At 34.2% G+C, this 21,449-nt stretch overlaps 3 protein-coding genes across 4 annotated transcripts; 1 reads left to right on the top strand and 2 right to left on the bottom strand.

Moving 5' to 3' along the window:
* Nucleotides 1-429: 429 nt before the first annotated feature.
* On the bottom strand, nucleotides 430-5,964 carry LOC117207936 (matrix metalloproteinase-24-like). Its single transcript, XM_033448659.1, has 5 exons — nucleotides 5,862-5,964; nucleotides 2,220-2,565; nucleotides 1,637-1,789; nucleotides 739-857; nucleotides 430-635 (listed from the first exon to the last, which is right to left on the bottom strand). Exons 2-5 carry the CDS (start codon nucleotides 2,322-2,324, stop codon nucleotides 446-448), a joined length of 567 nt encoding a protein of 188 aa, XP_033304550.1. The 5' UTR covers nucleotides 2,325-2,565; nucleotides 5,862-5,964; the 3' UTR covers nucleotides 430-445.
* On the top strand, nucleotides 3,354-12,394 carry LOC117207859 (cilia- and flagella-associated protein 251-like). The gene is made up of 23 exons (XM_033448510.1): nucleotides 3,354-3,520; nucleotides 3,736-3,882; nucleotides 3,953-4,056; nucleotides 4,637-4,673; nucleotides 4,746-4,929; nucleotides 5,119-5,234; nucleotides 5,834-5,954; nucleotides 6,112-6,256; nucleotides 6,527-6,690; nucleotides 7,079-7,407; nucleotides 7,439-7,617; nucleotides 7,738-7,949; nucleotides 8,033-8,184; nucleotides 8,313-8,518; nucleotides 8,598-8,727; nucleotides 9,168-9,257; nucleotides 9,342-9,605; nucleotides 9,866-9,957; nucleotides 10,248-10,482; nucleotides 10,589-10,871; nucleotides 10,973-11,152; nucleotides 11,343-11,370; nucleotides 11,894-12,394. The coding sequence occupies exons 1-23, from the start codon at nucleotides 3,398-3,400 to the stop codon at nucleotides 12,006-12,008; spliced, it is 3,636 nt and encodes a 1,211-aa protein (XP_033304401.1). The 5' UTR covers nucleotides 3,354-3,397; the 3' UTR covers nucleotides 12,009-12,394.
* On the bottom strand, nucleotides 12,326-20,893 carry LOC117207930. 2 transcript variants are annotated; one of them, XM_033448652.1, is made up of 2 exons: nucleotides 20,466-20,893; nucleotides 12,326-19,527 (listed from the first exon to the last, which is right to left on the bottom strand). In XM_033448652.1, exon 2 carries the CDS (start codon nucleotides 19,495-19,497, stop codon nucleotides 14,080-14,082), a length of 5,418 nt encoding a protein of 1,805 aa, XP_033304543.1. In that variant the 5' UTR covers nucleotides 19,498-19,527; nucleotides 20,466-20,893; the 3' UTR covers nucleotides 12,326-14,079. The 2 variants fall into 2 exon arrangements, with proteins under 2 accessions (XP_033304543.1, XP_033304542.1); XM_033448651.1 differs by having other exon boundaries at nucleotides 20,352-20,893.
* Nucleotides 20,894-21,449: the final 556 nt, after the last annotated feature.

The following is a 21,449-nucleotide window of genomic DNA, read 5'->3' on the forward strand; positions in this document are numbered from 1 at the left end:
TAACATACGAAAACATAAAATTTTACATAATAAATCATTCATAAGAAAATCAAAATTTTGAAGTTACTAGTAGGTAACGATCTTTAATTTTAATATCTACAATTTTTAATTTAAAATCTACAAAAAAAATAATGCAACGATTAATAATTACGTGATATATTAAATTGTATTTAAAAATCATCGAGTTGCTAATTATAAAATATTATTAGAGTCGTCAACATGTAGTTTGAAAAATATTGACATCAGAAGTAAAAGAATTTTAAATCATTCTTTTCTCGCTGCATTCACTTTTAAATCTTATTAGCATGGACAGTTAAATTATTTCTACCGCTACGGAAGATAAAAAAAGATGACTAAGATGATGATAAAATTTTATGCAAGGTCGACTTGAATGTTATTCTAAGGTCATCGACACACGTAAAAAGATTGACAATTTTAATAAGTTTTATTTTTTTTTATTTTGTAGCACTAATTCTTCATTGTGAGATTTTCGATTAAAAGCAGTGATAATCTCAGGATATGGACTATGAATCGGCTTAAAATTAAGTCTTGAATATCCGCTCCATGTGTTCAAAGTCCTTCCAGTTTCAGATGTAATCATTTCTTCTCCCACCTTTGGTGTCCAGTTAGTTATGCTATTTGTGATACACGTATTAATAGATACATGTAATGAACGTAATATATGAAGATGGAAGATAAGCTGTTGTGCTTCATTATTAGATTTTTTTAGGTACATACAAGTATGTGATGTTTCTCGTTTTCCAACCTTTCGATCCTATTACGAAACGCTTGTTACGTTGTAGATTTTTCCTTTTCCTTAAAATATCAGGAACACCACATCGTGGAGATGCCATTAACTATAACAGTTTCCTCTAAATGAAAACTTACAAAAGTAACATTTTACACTCGTTAAAAAAATATTTTAAATAATATAGGAAATAAAAAAATTTTAATTAAAACACCAGAAACAATTGAGTTTTATAATTATTTTTCACATATAAAATTAATTGTTTGATAGTAGCAGGTTTAACACTTATATTATCAGCTCTCGCAACTAACTCAAAACGTGGTGTACATGCGAAAAATGTCAAAGCTATTTTGATGAATACATAAGTAAGTAAGTGGGTAATTAAGCGCGTCTCGAATTCTCGAGTTCATGAGTCTGAACGTAAATAAACGCAATTGATATATCGGCTGGCTGGTACTAAAAGAGTTAATACATGTGTACATAAATAAGTAAATAAAAACGATATATATTAAATTATTCGTTAAATTCGCCTATAACTAAGAAACCACGGAGACTGTTTAGACAAAATTAATTACAATTAATTCATTAAGTTCTAAACTTTCACTCGAGCCCAGATATATTTTTTCACGCTCTACAAGAATATCAAAGAATAAATACATATATTCTAGTTCTATTATAAAAAAAGCTGATAACCTCAAAATCTTGCAAAAAAGCAAAAAAGTGAGAAATCACTATTTCCATCCCATTTGCACGGGGCTCTTGAAATACTGTAACTTGATCTTGAGAAGTTCTCTCGTACAAGAATAAATAAAACGGATATTCAGGTGATCCCATTCAGCTGAATAAGTATAGTATTAAATACGATAGTCAAGAGACAAAAAAATGCACCTTAAGCGTCGTGTTATCCAGTTGCCCAGTAACTGGGATATTGCCAAATTCTTGTAAAGCTTTTACTGCGTTTGTTATGGCATTTTTCTCATATAACGCATCCGAGTCAGCTGTACCACTTTCCAAGTACCCATACTCCTTCATAAAATTTATCTAGAAAATTATTCACAAAGTTTCGTGAATAAATCGCGATATTTTGATATTTTGTAGTTAATCAGAGTGGTATTTTTATTTTTGTCTAGTGAACATAAAACGTTATAATATTTATATATACATATATGAACTCGGTTGAACTCATTCGCCAAAATCTTTATTTGTACGTTCTATCGGATTTTCTGTTTTCTACTTGGCACTATAACATCGTGCGCCAATATAAAAAGAAAGAATAATAGTTACGTTTTCGATCGCACGTATATAATTCAGAGAATGTAACAAAAGATTATAAGCATCTGTGTTATCTACATCAGAATATGCGCATTTTGAGATACAAAAACTTATTTTTCTAGAAATCTAATTCGTTTGATTCGTAATAAGATATCTAATAGGAAATTTTCTTCATAAAATTAAATTTCTTTTCACCTACCGCAGACAAAGATGGCGAAATAGTATTAATGTTCGAATAAACAGGTGCTGAATCATATTTTCCCACGACAAGAAAGACAGAGAAGATAATGTAAGATAACTCCATGAATGCACTGCCTTCACAGAACTTAATAATTATAATTTATATTTAATTTATTTCGTTGAACAGTGATCAAACACCAAAGAAATATAAATATTTGTTTAGAACTTTATTAAAATGATTCCCAATGTTTGCATACGTTAGAAGCTTCTTCGACTAATCAGGAACTGAAACGGTTTAATGACTTCTTGACATAGCAGTAACTTCAGCGAGATTGATAACGAAGCCGATGTCACTTGACCTTTCTCTGTAACCAATATGAAAATTCATAAAAAGACAGCATAAACTCTGTTAGCTATCCAATAGATAACCATATGTAACATTTTCTTATTTATCACGTGAGAATAATAATAATAATTAAGCAGCGAAGATTGAAGCTTTTATAGAAAATTCAAAGTGTATAGAGCGTATAAAACTGTATAGAACGTATAGCAGTTGTCCCACCTAACTTGGGTATCTTAAATATCTCACTTATTTTTTATGATAGGAACAGATGTCAGAGGAAAACGATATTTGGTTGGAAGGGGCAAAATGATAGGAAAAAAACGATAATGATAGGAACAAAATTTCTCAATGTTTTATTTTTCAAGGTCCCAAGGTATAATTACAAGTAAAATACATATAACAGAAAACTGTTGCTACAGTTGTTTATACTAAGGGCAGACAGTTCAATAGCATAAATGAATTGAAAGAATATAATGAGAAAAAATAAATCGAAAGAAATTTTAAGACCTTTTATTAAATCTAAATAGTAAATTCTGGCGGCTGTACAAAATATCATTTCCATGATTTTAAATAATGCGCTATTAACACGATATTTCTGTTTTTACAGATAAAAAAGACTAACATCTTCATATCTACGTGACAAAAATTTATGTAGAAAACGCATGTACGTATTAAAAATTAAATATTCATAACTTATAGCATAAAAATTAAGAAATTTTCAAGGTGTGCTATTCTTTTGTCGCGGTGGTCTCTATAATATTCGCGATATGCTTATACGCGTAAAAACTGTTGGGTGAATCGTTTGCTAATTTCAGGTCGTAAATTGAAAACTTCTAAGACGCGAATCAATTAAAATGGCAGCGAATGTTTCGATACCATCGTGCTCCAAGGAATCAACGGATTCTAAAAGTGAAAGAGAGACCAACATAAGGGCACCTTACGAAAAGGAAGAAACTGATTTTAATCTTTGTCCTTTTGTAAGCAATGGATTTACATAGTTATATCTAAATTTCTTTTAAGAAGATCGAGAAACTGAAATCTTTTAAAAAGCTGTTTAATATTATAATACATATTGCAACTAACCTAAAAACAACCCTTAATGATACGTATATATAATATATATATTGTATACGTAAAGATATATGTACCGTTAAAAATGGAATTTATCTATATATAACGTTTTTAAATACAGGAATTATTATGGTCTTTTGGGACAAATTCAGATACACCTATAATAAATTTAACCACAAAAAATCGTACGATCATCGCTTATGCTTGTTCGCATGCTGTAATAATCTACAACTATAAGACGAAATACGCGATAAGTCTTCAAGGTCATGTATGTATCGATCTTTTGCCTATTATATTTGCATTTTCATACGTGACTTGTTCGTGCGTTAACTTTGTAGAAGAATACGGTGAAAACTTTATCGACATCGAAAGATGGAAAATGGTTGATGTCCGCAGATTTTGAGAAAGATTGTGTAACTGTCGTTTGGGACACCGAAACTGGGTAATGAAATTTGGAAATGCGATGAACAAAATTGGCCCAATTTTTTTCTTTTCTTTTGCTACTAATTAGAAACTAATGGAGAGGAAGCTAGGGCGGGAGGAGGAGGGCACGTTTCACAACCAGCGAAAAACGTATCTTTTCACGTCTCTGTTTTTTACTTGCGCGTCGACTATTACGGCGCATTGTGCAACAGCTAGAATTAAGTTATGAGTAAGAACCAGAAAAGGTGAGGGAGCGAAATTCAAACAGGTTCTCTTATCGGGAAGATAAGTGACGTTACAGGAGGTATCGCATACAGGGTGTTCCATAATAAGTGGACAATCCAGTTTAAGAGGCGGATCTAGCACCAAAAAAAAAAAAAAAAAAAACAATAAAAAAAGGTTCGTATCAATGTATGTCCTATTTGATCTTGTTTAAAAAATATAGCAAATTTTACGTTCCATCGTTTCTGATCATATCTGATTACCCTCGTACGAGATGTTCAAAACGACTTTTGTTTACGAGGATACTTAAAATCCATCGTACGAAGAAAGAGAATTGAAGCGAAAAAAAGATATGGACTCTTTTTTATTGCTTTTAGGTGCTTAAATAATTGGCCGTTTATTACGAAACATCATGTATATTATAAATAAAATACACAAATCAAACGTCGAATATGACATCAAATACTTGAAAAAATGTAACATATTTGTAGTTGCTATTGCTATTGTTATTGCAGTGTACCAATTTCGACTTTATTTAATCCGCATGGTGATAAAGGAATGACCGCTGCTAAAATTAGCCCAAACGCTAAGTATATAGTAACTGTTGGAAACGAATTTCACCAAAAAGTTCAGTTTTGGCTATGGACGTATGGGAAAGATCAACCTGATGGTTAATCATTAGTATTATTTACCAGTCTTATTTAACTTTTACGTAAAGAATATCACGTTAGAATAACTTTAATATTATCGCCAAAATTTTTGCTATTCATTTCCGTTTAAAAATTCGTTAGTTTGCTGTTTAAAATAGAACGCGTATTAATACCTCTAATGGCAATTCTCAAAAGCAAATTATTTTCAGCTTTTACGGAGTTAACTGAACTTTTTTCAAATAGAATAAAGGAAATAGCTTTCAACGAAGACTGTTCCGAGGAGTTTGGTCTAACTGCCGATTACTGCGTTGCGTTCCTTAAATGGGTCAGTATAATGTACAGCGTGTATAAAAAATAAGTGACCGGATCACAAAAGCGTGATTCTACATCTCTAGATCGGTGGAGATTTATCGAAAAAGGTTGCCGCAGAATCGACCTTGAAATTCAGGGTTAAACTTTCTTTCCGGTTGCATCGTATTTTACTCACGTCACGAGGGTCAACTCCGCAAAACGAACCGTGGGCCGGAACTCGACTGTTCTCGTGAAAAGCGATGTCAAAGTTGGCTCTGCCATTGCATCATTTGCGATATTTTTCCATTTCGCGGTCAGATAGAAAGCAAACAACGAGATATTAACGAGGGAACAGGAAATTATTCCTTAGATCGCGAGGTAGTCCATCCTAAATAGAACGAAGCACCATGAAATCAAAACGTATTTACAAATATCTAACACCTACAACGTTACCTTAAATTACAATTTTTTTTATTATATATGTACATATGTTAGCTTTTGCGCGCGCGCGTACACGCAAGTTTTACAAGTTTCGTAAGAATTTCGACGAATCGACCTTCGCGATTCGATACAATTCAACAGCGAAATATATAATACATCTAGATATAGATAATGATAATTTTTGCGAATTAGGAGCAAGATGAATTGAAATATTACATACCAAAAATTTTGGGTAACGTACGACGATACGGGATCTTGAATTGCTCTTGTTACATTCCTAAAACACAACGGGTATTAACAGCAACGACAAACGGTATTGTTTTTACATCTTCTTTGTACTTGTTATTCCATTTTGTTTATGCTCTCGCAAAGTTATTACACATACTTATATATAATCTACCTATATGTGAAGATTGCAGCTTGCAATTTGATCTTTGTTATAAAGATTGATATTCGATATTTATGTGTAGGATACGTTCTGGTTTGGGGCGCTTTTGTTGAAAGACAGAAAAATAAGAGTAAGGATCAGACTGCAGCTAACAACAAGGAAAAGAGACACATCAAGTCTGTGCAGTTAGAGAAGAACAGTATTATGGTGATATTATATCACGATGGGTACTTGATATTTTCCAATATTAGAGATGTACAAAATATACGTTATACGATATACTATCTCCGGTTAAAGATTTATTCGGTCTGTCATTGTTAATTCGAAAAAAACATTGACAATTGATATCGTAAACATCCTATATATGTTATATTACTTACTTTAAGTTACGACTAGTAATCGAGTTATTATAAGCATAATTTTCCAGTTGTAAATAAAGTTTTCTTATTTTTGTAAATACAGTATTATCGAAATTTGTATTACACGTACGATTTTAGAAGGATAGTAACAGGAACGTCAGAAGGGCGCATCAGCTTTTACGATCTTGATTTAAAAATACTCTACTGGTGTCAACATAAACTTCTGGATTCTATTCGATCGATAAGTTTCGATCTTTCGTCCACGTTATTAGCTCCTGGGTCTGCGGTCGGTGAATTTAAACGTGAGTTCGATATTTATTGCTATTACGGAATATCTTCTATTTCCAAAATTCCGAGATAATATTAATCCGAAGGATATGAATTTGAAGTTGAAGTTATTCGGTTTTTAATCATACTATATCCTGCTTCGGTCATTACGGCATAATTACATCACCACTTGTAATAACAACGACTTGCAATTAGTCATTCGATTAGGTAGGCAGGTAGTTTCCCTCGAACGTAAACTATTTATGGTAAATATCATCTGTCTAGTCATCTATCGGCTACCAATATCGGCGATTACGTTCAAATGCAATCAACTCGATTGCTATTATCTTCTCACTCGAAGAATTTAATAACGTAAATAATATAAAAAATAAAGGCAAAAAATGATTGCACTTTATCTTGCAGTCGAATCTGACGAAGAAGAAGATTTCGAGAACGAAGAAGAAATGGAAGAATACTCGGAAATTAAATTAGGAGATAATATTAACGAGAGAAAAATGAAATATATAGAAAAAATAGAATCGATGAAGTATCGTGATCAAGTTCCATCGACGATGTCTGTATATTTGGAAGAAACATTGAAGAATTACAATAAAAATCAGCAAGCATTTACAAAATTACCTCACGCGCCTACCGATGTTACTGTCGAAGGTGCTCCTTTTTATATCGAAAATTTCATTATCGGTAAGTGCTATTACATTTTTGTACACTTGCTCTTTGAAAGAGCATATACAGCATAGATCTTTTCACGGCATTAAATAATCTGGCAAGGTTTTCAGAAAATTAATATTAAATGGAATTCATATGCAAAAGTTTTGTAATATTTTTCGTAAAGGTTGTTTGAGTGGAACAGTTGCGTTGATAGAAATTCCTACGTTAAAGTGTCGATTTATCTTTCAAGATCAGAACTTTGCGATAACCAGTTTAGATGCGCATCCTCGAAGGTATTTACACTAATGGAGTTTGATTAACTTCTAGTTAGATCTGTCTTTTACGGCGTAGTATATATAGTTTAATCTTCATAAAATTATACTTCTTCGTAACACCGTCCTTTCATTCGTTAGCAATTTTATAGTCACCGGTAATCTACAAGGTTTCGTCTCTTTATACGATTATGAGAGACATAAGCGTATCGTACGCAGGAAAACCCCACCTCTTCCAGATTTTAGTATACTATTGGATAAGCAAGCAAAGAAAGGAGCTATAACTTACGTCACATGCCCACAGAGCCACGAGAAACTAATCGCTGTTACAGCATTGAAATATTCCCCGATAGGTGAATCTTTCGTCAACTATGATTTTTCGTGATATTTTCAAATTACAGACCGAACGATTTTCAACGTTTCAATGATTTTGAAGGTAATTTACTGGCGTGTGGCCTTGAAAATGGAGCCCTTTGGATGTTGCATCCTCTCACTTTAGAACCTCTTGATAAAAATCCTTACAAACATTCCACGGAATCGATACTTAAATTGGCTTTCACAGAGTGCGAAGAATACATGGCTTATGCGGTAAATAAACAGTATCGTCGAACCGTAAACTAATATCGCATCTATTGTTAAACAATTTAATCGAAAATGAAATTTTCTTTATGATCGTTATGACATAAGGCGAAAAGCAGCCTTTTACCTTCTTTTAGGATAACGCACTAGTGGTAGCGGTATTTAAAAGAATAGGTGATTCGCCAAGCGGTTCCTGTTTATGGGATTTTATTGGAAAGTATCATTCTCATACTGCAAAAATAAGAGATATACTTTTCGGGCCAGCTACTATCGAAAGCGTTGTATATCGTTTTTTTTCGGTAGGAGAAGATCGCAACCTAATCGAGTACGATCTTAAAAATAGGTAAATCAGATGTTTCAAATAACAGAGAAAAATACATATAACGTGCAATTAAACTCTAGAAATTCTCCGCATTTTACAGTGGGCCATATCCTTTCCCTGGTTTGCAGATAATGAACACTTACCAAATTGAATGTGAAGCTATTCCTCTTTGCCTCGCCTGGTACCCTAAGTTGGGCGTCGAAGGATTTCTGATGTACTCTAATTCCGAAGTAATAATCCGGTTATCTTTTAACTGATTCTACAATTCGGAACATTAAATTAAAACTGAGATAAGATTTTTTACCCGAAATATTTTTCATATCGAATCTATCTGTACATCTATATATTCATATATATATATGTATGTATGTATACATAGTACATACACCTCGTAATTGATATTACGTTACGATCGAGAAAGTAGAGATATTATATTATCGAAAACAAAGTTTCGAGATAATACGATAAAATTTTATCATATACTTTCGACTTATTTCATCGTACCACGAAATCGCTCTTTTGTTGGTTGTATCGCCAATTTCCAAAATACACAGGATCCTTTGTATACATACACAAGTATATTACTGCATACGTAATTAAGTTAGACAAGAAGACGATGCATTTCATACAGTATTTACGTGTAACATTATCTATAACATTTATTATCTAGTACAAATACAGATTGCTAAACGATATAACGAAAACAATTCGAGGAACATTTTTGGGACCGCTTTGCGATACCCCGGTTAAGCATTTCAAAGTAACGTAGAATCGTATAAATTTTGATTCTTTGTGTTCATAGGAAATTATTATTTTATACTTAATTAAAATGATCGTTGTGCAGGTAATATCTGGCAAAGAATATAAAGCTGGTAAATACATGGTATTTGCAACTAATAAGGAAATAGGTCTTCAAATACTTCCTTTCGATGGGAATCCTTACAAGACTTTAGGAATGATAGGGCACCCACGCAAGGTAAGAAGCGTCGTGTACAATGTACGCGATTGTTTTACTACGTTACATCGTAATACGAAAAAATCTATCGATCCTGGATATGAATTTATAATAAAAGCTAATTTTTCACTGATTTTGATATATCACTATATATAAAGAGTGTCTCGTACTGTGTGGGATCAACATTAGGAACATATTCAGCACCTTCAAACTACAAGATAAATTCATATATAAATAATATATTCCATTTGATTTTGTACACGAGATAGGGTGAGTTTTCTGCTCTTTTTTGATATCTCACATTCACGGAAGATGCGTAAAACGTGAAACAATTCCTTAAACGACCACATATTACAAGACGTTCTGTACATATTTGAGGTATTTTGATCTATTTCAAAGTCTGATTTTAATAGGTCAGTAATATTTGCCTTAGCAATGATGGGAACATTCTATTCACTTTTGGTCATAATGATCCGTGCACACTGATGTGGAAAATAAAATGCAGGTACCTCTTAGCAATACTTAGAAATCGAATAATTCCACTTTGTATGGTAATTGAAAGAAGAACATCGTTTTCTTCGATATACTAATAGTCGTTTATCGTTTAAGAAGCAAATATATAATACCCGAAGCTTTCGTTGTAAAAATATTTCGTACGTTTCTCCTTTCCTTTAACACAGTTGCTTTTAATTGATATTTTTACTGCTCCTACCGTTTAATATCGCTACTTACTACATTCACTACTATACAATATAGTTTTTACAATACCATATCATATGTCTTTCTTATAATCAGGTCTGTCGATGTATTAGCGCATTTAGGAGGTAAAGGGCTTGCACCGTATTATTGTCTGATAGATGGTGGTGAAAAAGGTTGGCTTATCAATGAAATGAAACACCTGTTTTATTATGCTCAAATCTTACATCAAGGCGAGAATGTAATAACTCCCAGATTAATATCCGACAAAGTGAGCACTAAAGAAGTACCGAATCTCATGCGCGCCGTTGGATATTATCCCAGCAACGAGGAGGTAATGATTTTACTTTTTATTTATTTAATTATTTAATTGAACAGATGGAAAATTCATTTCCTGTTCTAGTTATTCTTTTTTAATGTAAAGTCATTTTACATTTTAGATAGAAATCCTTATGGGTGAAATCTCGTACAGAGATTACGCGGAGACCGGTCATTTGGTCGAAGAAATTAAATTCGAAGATTTTGTCAAATTTTATATAAATCATCGGCCAGCTTTCGGAATTTCTCTGCATCAAATACAAGAAGCTTTCCAAGTCTTTGCAAATTCAGATCAAATGCCCGCTTCGCAAGCGGAGAATCCAGCATTAACTCGAGAACAGTTTATGAGAATATTGCTTGGCGAAGGTCCTCCTGAGTTTTCTATACAAAATGGCATACCTTTTGGTTAGTTGATATATTTTTTTGGAAACGTCCAACATGTTATTCATGCTTGTGCTTCGAATGTTAATCTTAATTTCAACTTCAAGCAAGTTTTTTTTTTCTAGGAGAACCATTAAAAATTCAAGAGGCATTTGCATACATGAGGTTTCTTGTTGGTTTTAACGAGAATTTGGATGAAATATATAATGAACGAAACGAAAAAAAATCCGCATCCATTGATTTTACGTTCTTACCAGAGGTATATTTAACAATTAAGATAAGTTTGAATTTTTCTTATATTAAGAGTTAAAAAATAGATGGATACTTATTTAAGTTTGCAAAACTACGGTGCTTCATTCTTTTTCAATAATAACAAAAGTACACGTTACATATATTCCAACGCATAAAGCGTTTGTGATGAAAGAAATTACATCGCACGATACTTTATATTGGTCGCTATTCGCGTATTACTATTTTCTATCTCTTGTATCATAGAGATGTCTCTCCTTACATTCAGAAAAATGTATTATATTTTTATTATTGTATTTATATTACGATAGTATCTTTTTATATAAAAAATTACCTTCACACTTCATTTTCTTATTAAGAAAAATCGATGAGTATACAAAGCCAATGGACCTTACACGTCTGTTTAAGTATTTATATACATATTTTTTAAGAAAGAAAATTTATTAAGTTGAGGATAGCGTAAAAAAGTATCGAACTATGATACGTGAACTATGAATTTAATATTTTTTCAACCGTAAATTGAAGCGCTGTAATAAGCGCTGTAAAACGATAATTGGATAACCGATAAAAAACTAAAAAAACCTTCGATACTTAAGTTTGTTTAAAATTGTTTTTTTATAATAATTCTTAAGTTTCTTAAAATAAGTATCCTCGTTAAAAACATGCACAAGCAAATGCGAAACAAGTATGATTATCAATTCGCTATACTATTCTTTACAACAAAAGCTGGCATAACCATGGAAGTGTTGAAACGTGGAATGGTATTAACGATGAGAAACAGGAAAATAATCATTTAGGCTCGCCGAAAGTAATGTATTATTATTTATAATACAGAGAATATCTTACAAAGATTTCATCGCGGACATCATGGGTATTGAATTGCCGGAGGAAACGAGGGCTGACGATGATTAATTAATCTGTGTGCCATTATTTGCATTGCTGGCACATTAACGTCGATTATTATTACCATACTAATATTATTACCATTACAATGTATTGCGACTTCCTATTAAACATGTACATGAACATTAACGTATATTATGTCAATTCGATTCTTTCTTAAAGCGTTAAAAAGGAAATCAAAATCGTTTTACCGATTAACAGACTCAGTTACGAATTTTGTTCAATAATGAAATTGGTCAGAGAGTACAAAGGAGACGAGGATAAGTTCAATCAGTAAACAGGTATCTTCCTTTTCCATCAATTCTGACCGATGATATCTTACTTTCTTTTTTTTTTTTTTTTGTCTTACGCTGGTAGATTAAATTACGGCTGATTTCGTGTACAAAATAAAATAATTTTAATATAATTAATAATAAATACGAGCTCGACAGTCAAATACCATTTCAAAATTAATAATTCTCGACAAACGGAACAATTTTTCGGTCAGAAATATATAGTCGATACGCCAATTCTTCGCTCGTATTTCATCGCTCACTTACATTTCACCGGATTTTGATGAACCAAGACACATTGCACAATGAAAGATGATTGAGAGAAATTTCAAGCGTTCTACTAACTAATTTGAATAAAGTACCTACAGTTGTACAATCATCCGGAAAATGTTTGTCGGCAGAAGAGCTATTATGAAAAACAAGTAAGAACTAGACTAGAAAACGATAAAAGATCCGCTCGTTAACTCGTTCATTATTCTAAAACATGAAGCGTGACGAAACGACAGAAATCTTATCGTGGAAGCTTTACTTTCCACGATATACTATTAAAAATGGAGGAAAGATGAGCGAGGGAAAGTAACAGAAGTCTCAACGCGTATAATTGTAAAAATTTGAAAAATTCAAGCGATTTAAAAAAAAAAAAAAAAAAAGAATAGAGGGAAGAAGAACAAAGAAAGGAAAAAGGAACAAAATGGTAGTGGTCCGAGCGAGAACAATATTTTGAGCCGATTGTCGAAATAGAATGGTGTTTATCGAAAATATTCGATCGTTTTAACGGGGGCACAGACACCGCCAGCAGTGCCGACAATCAGCCGCGATTATCGCAATTTTGAATTCGTGAAAACACAGCCCTCCCCTCTCACACTAGGCTTCGAGAATTTTTCTATGATGTAGCCTAGAATTTCGTTCTAGAACGCTATTACTTGCCTATTCGGCTACACTAAATTTATACATTGCGCACTTTTTGTCATTTAAAAGAAGTACAAACAAATGTACACAAAAAACCTTACTTCCTTGTTATAAACTCTAAGACGTATTTACAATTATATACAAACATTTTTTGTTCTTTTTTTTTCTTTCCATTATCGTATCGGCTTAAGAAAAATATCAACGTGGAACAGTGTATGGATTCGTTTGCTTACCAAGAAGAAAGAAAGAAAACGTTGGGAATAGTAGTGGACATTCAATTCTCTCTCTCTCTCTCTCTCTCTTTCTCCCTCTCTCCCTCTCACACACACACACTCTCTCTTTACCGCGCTACCCTCCCTCTCCCTCTCTTTCTTCTATCATTGTGTGTAAATTCGTGCTATATTCGCGAATAATAAATCAAGACTGTTCCAATACATCCTGTTTACATGATTATTATGTGAGATTTTTAAAAACTATTTTCGACTTCGAAATAAGATAATTCCTGTAACCATTTGTTCACATAAAAAGACGTTTAATACAGATCTAGCATTTTTAGAATGTATCATATGTTTTTAAAAATTTATAATGTACCAAGGTTCCATAGAATTCGTCAAACTGATAAATAAGAGACGATAAAGCAAGCGTTTTACATTTCAAACGATATTCGAAGCACCTCGAACGTATTCTCGTTAAATTACTTAAAAACTTTTAAAAAACAGAAAAGGAGATAGACACGTAGGTATAGACGGATAGGTAGATAAAGGGAGAAAGGGCGAGGGAAAAGAAAACGAAAGAGAGGAGGGGAGGGGGAGAGGGAGAGAGAGAGAAACTCAAACACCCATTATCAAATATGCCTAGATAGAAATTTCCACACGCATTCAAGATACCATCCGCTGCTATCAGTCGAAGTAGTCCTCGCTGTTTTGCACAATACCGTGCTTTTTTCGACAGTCTGGACAATACCACTTGCCTTTCGGTGGTACCATAATGCCGACACACTCGAAGTGAAACCATTCGATGCGACAATCCTCGGCATCGCAAGCTATCATTTCTGACACTTCGTCGTATGGGCACTGACAATAGCAATATAAATTAACTGGTCGTTCCGCGGCTGGCGGATTACTCTCCGACAGATGCATCTGCATCTGTTGGCTGGCTTCTACCTCGGTATCGCTGGAATCACTGCTACTATCCGCAGGTTCCTCCGATTCGGTCGCAGAAGCTGTAGCGATTCCTAGACTCTCCGATTGTCTCTCGATCGGTCTATACGCCATATTCTTACCGCCAATAGACAATCTTGGTGGTAATGGCTTCACGCTTGGCACTGTAGTGAAAGAAGGCGTCGTCTCTACCTTTCTCCACTTCACCGTCGGCTGTTTCTCCGCCTCGTCATCACTGGAATCACCATAAAATCGTTTTGGTACTCGTTTTCGTTTCGATGACCGTTTGTTCTCTGCCTCGGAACCACTGCCACCGATACTTTGACCTGTTATAACCATCGCTTGGGATTCGACACTCGCGTTCATCGAGTGCACATCGTTCGTAGACACGTTCGACATCAACGACATGTTCGATTGCATCAACACTGGCGACGAGGCCGAATAACCCGGGTTCTTTTGGTAAAACGCTTTAGGAATGTTTAGTTTAATGGACTCGACGGTTGGCGTCACGTTACGCTGTTTCGTCTTCTCTCCTTTCTTTCGTTTCTTCGTTTTCACTTTCTTCTTCTGCGACTGCTGCTGTTGCTGCGGTTGATCTTCCTCCGTGGTGGGAGGAATATCTGGAGAAGGGACCGTTGTGTCCCTATCTGTTAATCCGTTATTCAATGGCATCGCTGACTCCGTGGATGCAGGGGCAACCGCGGCTAGAAGCATCAACTGATTTCGTTTCTCCGCGAGCAATTTGTTCGCAAGCTGTTGAGGGTGCTCGTCGTAAAAGTCTTCGTCTGTTTCTGTTTCCTCGGTTTCTAGATCGGACTCTCTCAGTAACAGCTGTGGCGGGCAAACTGGTTCTACTGGAACCAATGCAGATCCATTCTTCGTTTCCACAGAAATCTCCTTGTTCTCCAATTCGGTATATCCAGTCTCCGGCTCCTGTATACTTTCTTTCTCTTTCTTTCGTTCCTTCCGATTAGATTGTTTCTTTGGAGAACCTTCCGAAGTGGAGCTGTCCGAATCCGAACTACTACTAGAACTAGAAGAACTACCGGATGACGAACTGCTACAGCTACAATTTGTCCCACAAGAACAAGTGCTTGAATCACTGTCGCTAGACGAATCACTCGATGATGTACTTCCACCACTTTGCTTCTTTTTCTTCGGACTTTTCGCTTTTTTCTTATTCGGATCGTCCTCGTTGCTGTTTTGAACTTCGTTACCCTCCACGGAACTCTTCTCCACCTTGTTTAAGTAATCTTGGTCCCCGCTTGTGTTTATCTCCTCTTTCTCGTTCACCTTGGACGTTGCATCTTTATCCTTTTCTTTGTCTGACCACACAACGCAATAATCATGATCAGCCAATACTATACTTCTTAAGAATGCTACGTCGGTTTCTGGCTCTGGTTCTTTGATCGCAAAATTATTAGCCGTCTCTTTCATTTCTAAACTAGCTGTATAGCTCTTAAAATTATCCCAGATACCATCCATGATTTGCGCTCCTTGTTCTTTCTCTTCCTCGTTCTGTTCAACCTCTACTATGCTGTCTGCAACAGCCTCGGAGGAAGTGAAATTTGGTTGATTCGCGGAAGATGGTGCATTTTCTTCGTTTGATTTAACTTTTTCCGTGTTCTCCGGTTCCTTGATCTCTGGTTTCTCCTCCTCGGAATCCGTATCACTTTCCGAAGATAAATTCAAAGGTGGCAAGTCGTAGACGTCAACGACCTTTTTCACAGGTTCTTTAATATCTTTCACCAACTCGGTTGCAGACACATTACCATCGCTTATGCCTACTTTTTCTTTCTCTGATTTTTCCTCGTTGATCAGTGGTTGTTGACTCACCGTGTCCATCAAATTTGTGCTAACTGGTGGTGGTTCTTTATGGGCGTTTTCATGCTTGTCTAACAGTTTTCGAGAAATGAAACGCTCGGAGCACTCGCTACAAGCATACGGATGATCTCCGGAATGTAACCTTTTATGTACTTTTAAAGCGACGGCTCGTGAAAAACTAGAACCACATTCTTCGCAAACGAAAGCCGTGGGTGGTATACAAAAGTGATAAATATGCGGCCACTTTTTCTGTAAACACTTTTTACACAGTACGCTTTCCGTTCCATGCTTCCAAAATAGATGTTTGGTAATGTCTGGTTTATTTCTGTATGCAATACCACATCTATAACATAAATGATGAAGCTTATGTTTCCAAACGTGATTCGAAAGACGCTGTTGATTTCCGGTAGATTCCAAACAAACGTCGCATGCATGATGCCTTTTGCGTAAATGTACCATTAATCTAAATGCAGATGGAAGATTTGCCATGGGGCACAGACAACATCTGTATCTGACGTTAATATTCGGAGAGTAAGTTCCAGGACATAAGTGACAAAGTAGTTCGCTATAACTATAAAAAGTGGATTTACACATTATACAGATCAAGATTGTCTTTTGATGCATTTTTCGGTTATGCAGATAAAGTTCCTTGTGTATGGTAGAGTGAAATCTACAATGAAAGCATTCGTACGTCCTCACGTTTGGAATATTGTATGTACCATTCGTGCTACTGTAAGAATCTAAATTAAAGTAAGAATCTAATTCATCGAGAGACTTTTTCACTCTAATAATAAATTGTTCTGCTTGAATAATTATGGCAGGATGTTGAGGTTGAAATTTATGTTCCGCAAGCATGTGCAGTCCTAGTTGTTTACCATTCACTGCTATATGACGTGCATGATTACAGTAAACGCAGAAAGGACTTGCTGCTTCTATACAACGTTTCAATAAATCTTCTATCTCTATACTGTCTAAAATACCATCAACGTTAAGATCGATGCAAGGAACATCTTCTCCAGCCAATATTATTCCATCGCTTGGCTGCATTTGAGACTGATCTATATTCTCCATTCGACTTTGACTATCGTCTTTCATTTCTTCATCCCATTTTTCATTTGTATCTATATTATTTGTTGGCTTTTCGTCGGTAATTTCAGTCTCATTTTCATTGTTTTCGATACTCATGTCCATTTCAATTTTAATTCCCGTTACCGCTTTATGTTTGCTACTTTCTTCAATATTCTCTGTCTCTTCGGGGATGCTATCTACCACCGCTAATTTCGAACTATCGGAATCGCTGTCTTCGTCATTCACTTGATAACTAACGCCGTTGTCTTTGTCCTCTTCGAACATGTTGCATTCTTTCTCCTCTGTCAGTGAACTTTCTGCATTGTTGTTTTCTTCTTCCTTCTTAACAATATTATTTTCTATATTTTCGCTATTGGTCGCAACAGAAAACTGAGAATTTCTATTGGTACATATCTTTATAACTAAACTTCTATCAGAAGCTTCACTGGTATTGAACGATATCGAAGATTGAGATTCATTAGGTACATCAAGATTTTCTTTGTTATCATTGTCATAAGCTTTTTCTTTGGGTTGAAGGTCGGATACATGTGATTCATGTTGCGGGCTAAATAATGATCGACTAACTGGACTATGTGCAGAACTTTCAGACATTTGAGACTGAGAGTCTGTTTCCAATACAATTTCTTCTGTTTTCTTTTTGGCTACATTTTCCTCTGTTTCTTGATTTACAGAATTAACATCCTCTATCTTAATATTAGTTTCTTCGGTCGAATTTACAGTTTTCGTATCGAGTTTAGTAGAATTCGTTTCTGATTTATCAGATGTATTCAACATATCGACTACGTCTACATTTTCTTTCTTAATTTTGTCATCAATATCTTCTACGTTATTTGTACATCGCGATACCTCCATAATAGTTTCCGTTACACTATCATATGGCATATTATGGCTGGGTGAATCGGTTGAATTTAATTCCAAATTATTTGGACAAACCTCTTCTTCGTTTGTTTCTTCCTTTTCTTCACAGGAATCTTCGATACACTTTGAAACTTCCATTATTGTCTCTGAAACAGTATCTTTAACCACACTGTGCATTACTACATTCTGAGAATTTTCATCTCTGCTTAATGTTTCATCAAATACTTGGCTTTCGTTTGACTGAGATACAGCAACTTTATTATTGATCTTTTTTGCGTGAATATTTACTTTTTGTTGATTGGATGTACCATCTTCCATATGTTTAGACCTATTATTTTTCATCGATTTCCTTGGAACAGTCTTATTTTCACTATTTACATCTTTATCAAGCATATTAGCTGACATTATTCCTGTTTGCGTAGTAGGTGGTAAAGCAGAATTTACTTCTTTACTGGTTTCAATGGCTAAACTGCATGTACTTGCGTGTGAACCTGTTTGTCTACATAATGTGCATATGGAAGCAGTAACATCTTGCTTAGACGTTGGTGAACAGAAATGATTATAAAAATTATCCGTTTCTGAAAAAACTTTCTCACATGTACAACAAACTAGATAACACGATCCTTTGAAAGCACCATAAAAATCTTCAACAGATGTAAACGTCATTTCTGGAACACTATGTTTCTTTGTCAAATGATGCGATAACCTTTCAGCTTGACCAAACATTCCAAGACAAAATAAACATATATGACGTTTATGTATATCCCTCATATGTAAAAATAAGTTCCAATTTTCAAAATACGTGCCACATGCTGCACAAAGATAAACTTTTCTTGTAATTTTAAAATTAGGAGAATGTGGCACTGTAGATGATTCTGATGTGCTGGGCATTGGTGTCATTGTGGAATTGCAAGTACATGAAATTTGTTTCAATGTAGAGCACAAACTTGATGACGATTGACACTTTGAACACTTATTCTTTGACGAAGGCTGAAGACCCAAATATTGTGCATATTCTGTTATTTTGCCCCGTTTAATTTCTGCCCTTTTTTCCTTGCTACTTTTGGATGCATTAGAATGTGGTGATTGTTGTTCCTGTGCTATATTTTTCAATGTATTCGTTTGTGTTTCTTGAGCTTGTGCCAAAATACGTTTCTTGAAACCTTTAAACACAGTTTTCGGTCCTGTACTGTTATTTTTGCTTGGAGAATCTTTGGTTGCAATAGAATTATATTGCAATAATTGTTTTTCTTCTTCTATCACATCAGTGTATATACTGTCGATCGACGACTTTAGCGAATTTCCAATAGAAGTATCTTTAAGTTGTTGTTTTCCCAAAATGCTCCACATATCCATAACTTTACTTTCACCATCTTCATCTTCCATAATAGCACTGCTTAGCTACAGTGATATTACCTACAACATATAAAATATGTTTTAATATAAAAATATTCTAACAGGAAAGAAATATTTGTTTTGGACATTTGTTGTGAAATGATTATTTCATAAAATATTATAGTCTATTATATAGGAGAATATGGTGTGTATGTGTCATAAATATTATTCAAACAATTATAACATTAACGAATCATTATATTAAATGTTTAAATCATATATGTTAATTAAACAAAAATTAAGAGCACCAAAATTATATATCATTCCTATTTTAATCAATGTTATAATTGATATATTTACAAAGCCACCTGTTACATTCAACTTATTAAAAGATCTTTCTTTACTATTTTATGGAAATAATTATAACAACAAGAATAGTTATATAACCAAATATTTAAAATCACTTTTTATGCAGAATTTAATCTGTTACATAGCAATTTAAGGAAACAAAAACATTTTAATTAGCTTTGAAAGACGATCCATAAATCAAGTGAAAAACATTGAACATCGTGTTGATAATAAATCACAGAAAATTAAACTTTAGGTTTAAAGTACACTGAGTAAAGTAACAAGCAATTAATTATAATACCTCTGAGAAGGGTATTACAAAATTGAGTACATGGTATGACATGCAAGAAGCCTTTCGTAGTGAACATCATTCCACAATGATTCAGTCCCAAAGTTCTCACAAAAACAGTTTACTACAATGAAATTAATGTTAAAATGTGGCGAATGGAAGAACACACGAAATCAGGATGCCGTGATAACAAGATTCAGCAAAAAAGTATTGCTGGTAAACTTTTGTTGCACACAAAAATGATCCCAGTGCTATGAGAGATGCGTACCTTCCGGTAAATTTCGGCTTGAACGAATCGCTTCGAATTACGAAAGTATGTATACGGTTTGTAAAATCTGAACGATAGAATCGGACGCTCTTGAAGTGATACGAAATGGAGCACCTTAAGTGGATCGTCGCGATCCGCGCCGAAAAGGTTAGTAAAATGGCGTCATATCAATGAGCACAGCTCCGTCCGTGCTTCCAACACGTCCCCAGTGATGCCACCTTTTGTCATGTTCCACTGTAGTTTGTGATAGAAGAGGTTAGGCCAAAATCATTGAGGGAAAGATAGTCTGCAGTAATTCAGTTGTGGAATAATCAGTATAAGAGTTCGAATCTTTCTTGAAGAACGTAATCCGACTTGAGCGCGAGTGCGTTGTTGCTTGGCCCACGGCTGTTGTGCAAAAACTCGAAACACGAAACGACGGCATCTCTCGTTGACGTATTCATATACGCCCAACGTAGTGCCTCTAATACCCCCACCTCTCGCTCTTAACCTGTGCCAGCTACCTGACCGTTCAATTTCGTTTAAAACACTATTTATCTTCTTAAAAACTAAAGTTCAAATGTTTTTAATATTTCAATCTTCTTTACCAAATATCTTCGTTAAAGCTAGTTTAACATGGACTTCTTGTCAGCATTTTTATTAATGATTTTCTTTAAAAAATTGTGTGTGTGTGTGTGTTTGCGCGTGGTGTGTGCGTGTGCGTGCGTGCGTGCCTGCGTGCCTGCTATATATGAATACACATATCTATATACATATATATATATATATATATATATATACAGTGTATCTCGTATAATATATACTTGTGTCAACACATTTTTATAGAACTTATTGGTAAAATTTATGTCTAAGATTTCATGAAAAACTGCCACATTTTTTTAATTAAGTCAGTAGTATGTAAGTATATATAAGTGTGTTAAATGTAAATCATACAACAAAAATTTATTGATATGTTCATACAATATGATTAAGAATTTAATGAATCTTTTAAATAAAATATAAAACATAATAAATTTATAAATAGTATTTTATATTTTATAATTATGTTCCTTTCCTATGTTAACTAAAAAATATTTTTAATGTTTTTACAATCTATCA

The sequence above is a fragment of the Bombus bifarius genome, unplaced genomic scaffold (genome assembly GCF_011952205.1).
Source record: "Bombus bifarius isolate JDL3187 unplaced genomic scaffold, Bbif_JDL3187 scf7180000008047, whole genome shotgun sequence".
Lineage (NCBI taxonomy): Eukaryota > Metazoa > Arthropoda > Insecta > Hymenoptera > Apidae > Bombus > Bombus bifarius.

Excerpts from the sequence above, each read along its gene's own strand:
- LOC117207930 (XM_033448652.1), bottom strand. The coding sequence starts at position 19,497 with ATGGAAGATGAAGATGGTGAAAGTAAAGTTATGGATATGTGGAGCATT.
- LOC117207859 (XM_033448510.1), top strand. The coding sequence starts at position 3,398 with ATGGCAGCGAATGTTTCGATACCATCGTGCTCCAAGGAATCAACGGAT. Across the intron at positions 6,691-7,078 it reads TGCGGTCGGTGAATTTAAAC|TCGAATCTGACGAAGAAGAA; the intron begins GTGAGTTCGATA and ends TTTATCTTGCAG. Across the intron at positions 9,606-9,865 it reads TTTTGATATATCACTATATA|GTCAGTAATATTTGCCTTAG; the intron begins TAAAGAGTGTCT and ends TGATTTTAATAG.
- LOC117207936 (XM_033448659.1), bottom strand. The coding sequence starts at position 2,324 with ATGGAGTTATCTTACATTATCTTCTCTGTCTTTCTTGTCGTGGGAAAA. Across the intron at positions 858-1,636 it reads TGGATAACACGACGCTTAAG|TTAATGGCATCTCCACGATG; the intron begins GTGCATTTTTTT and ends AAACTGTTATAG. Across the intron at positions 636-738 it reads ACGAGAAACATCACATACTT|CATAACTAACTGGACACCAA; the intron begins GTATGTACCTAA and ends TATCACAAATAG.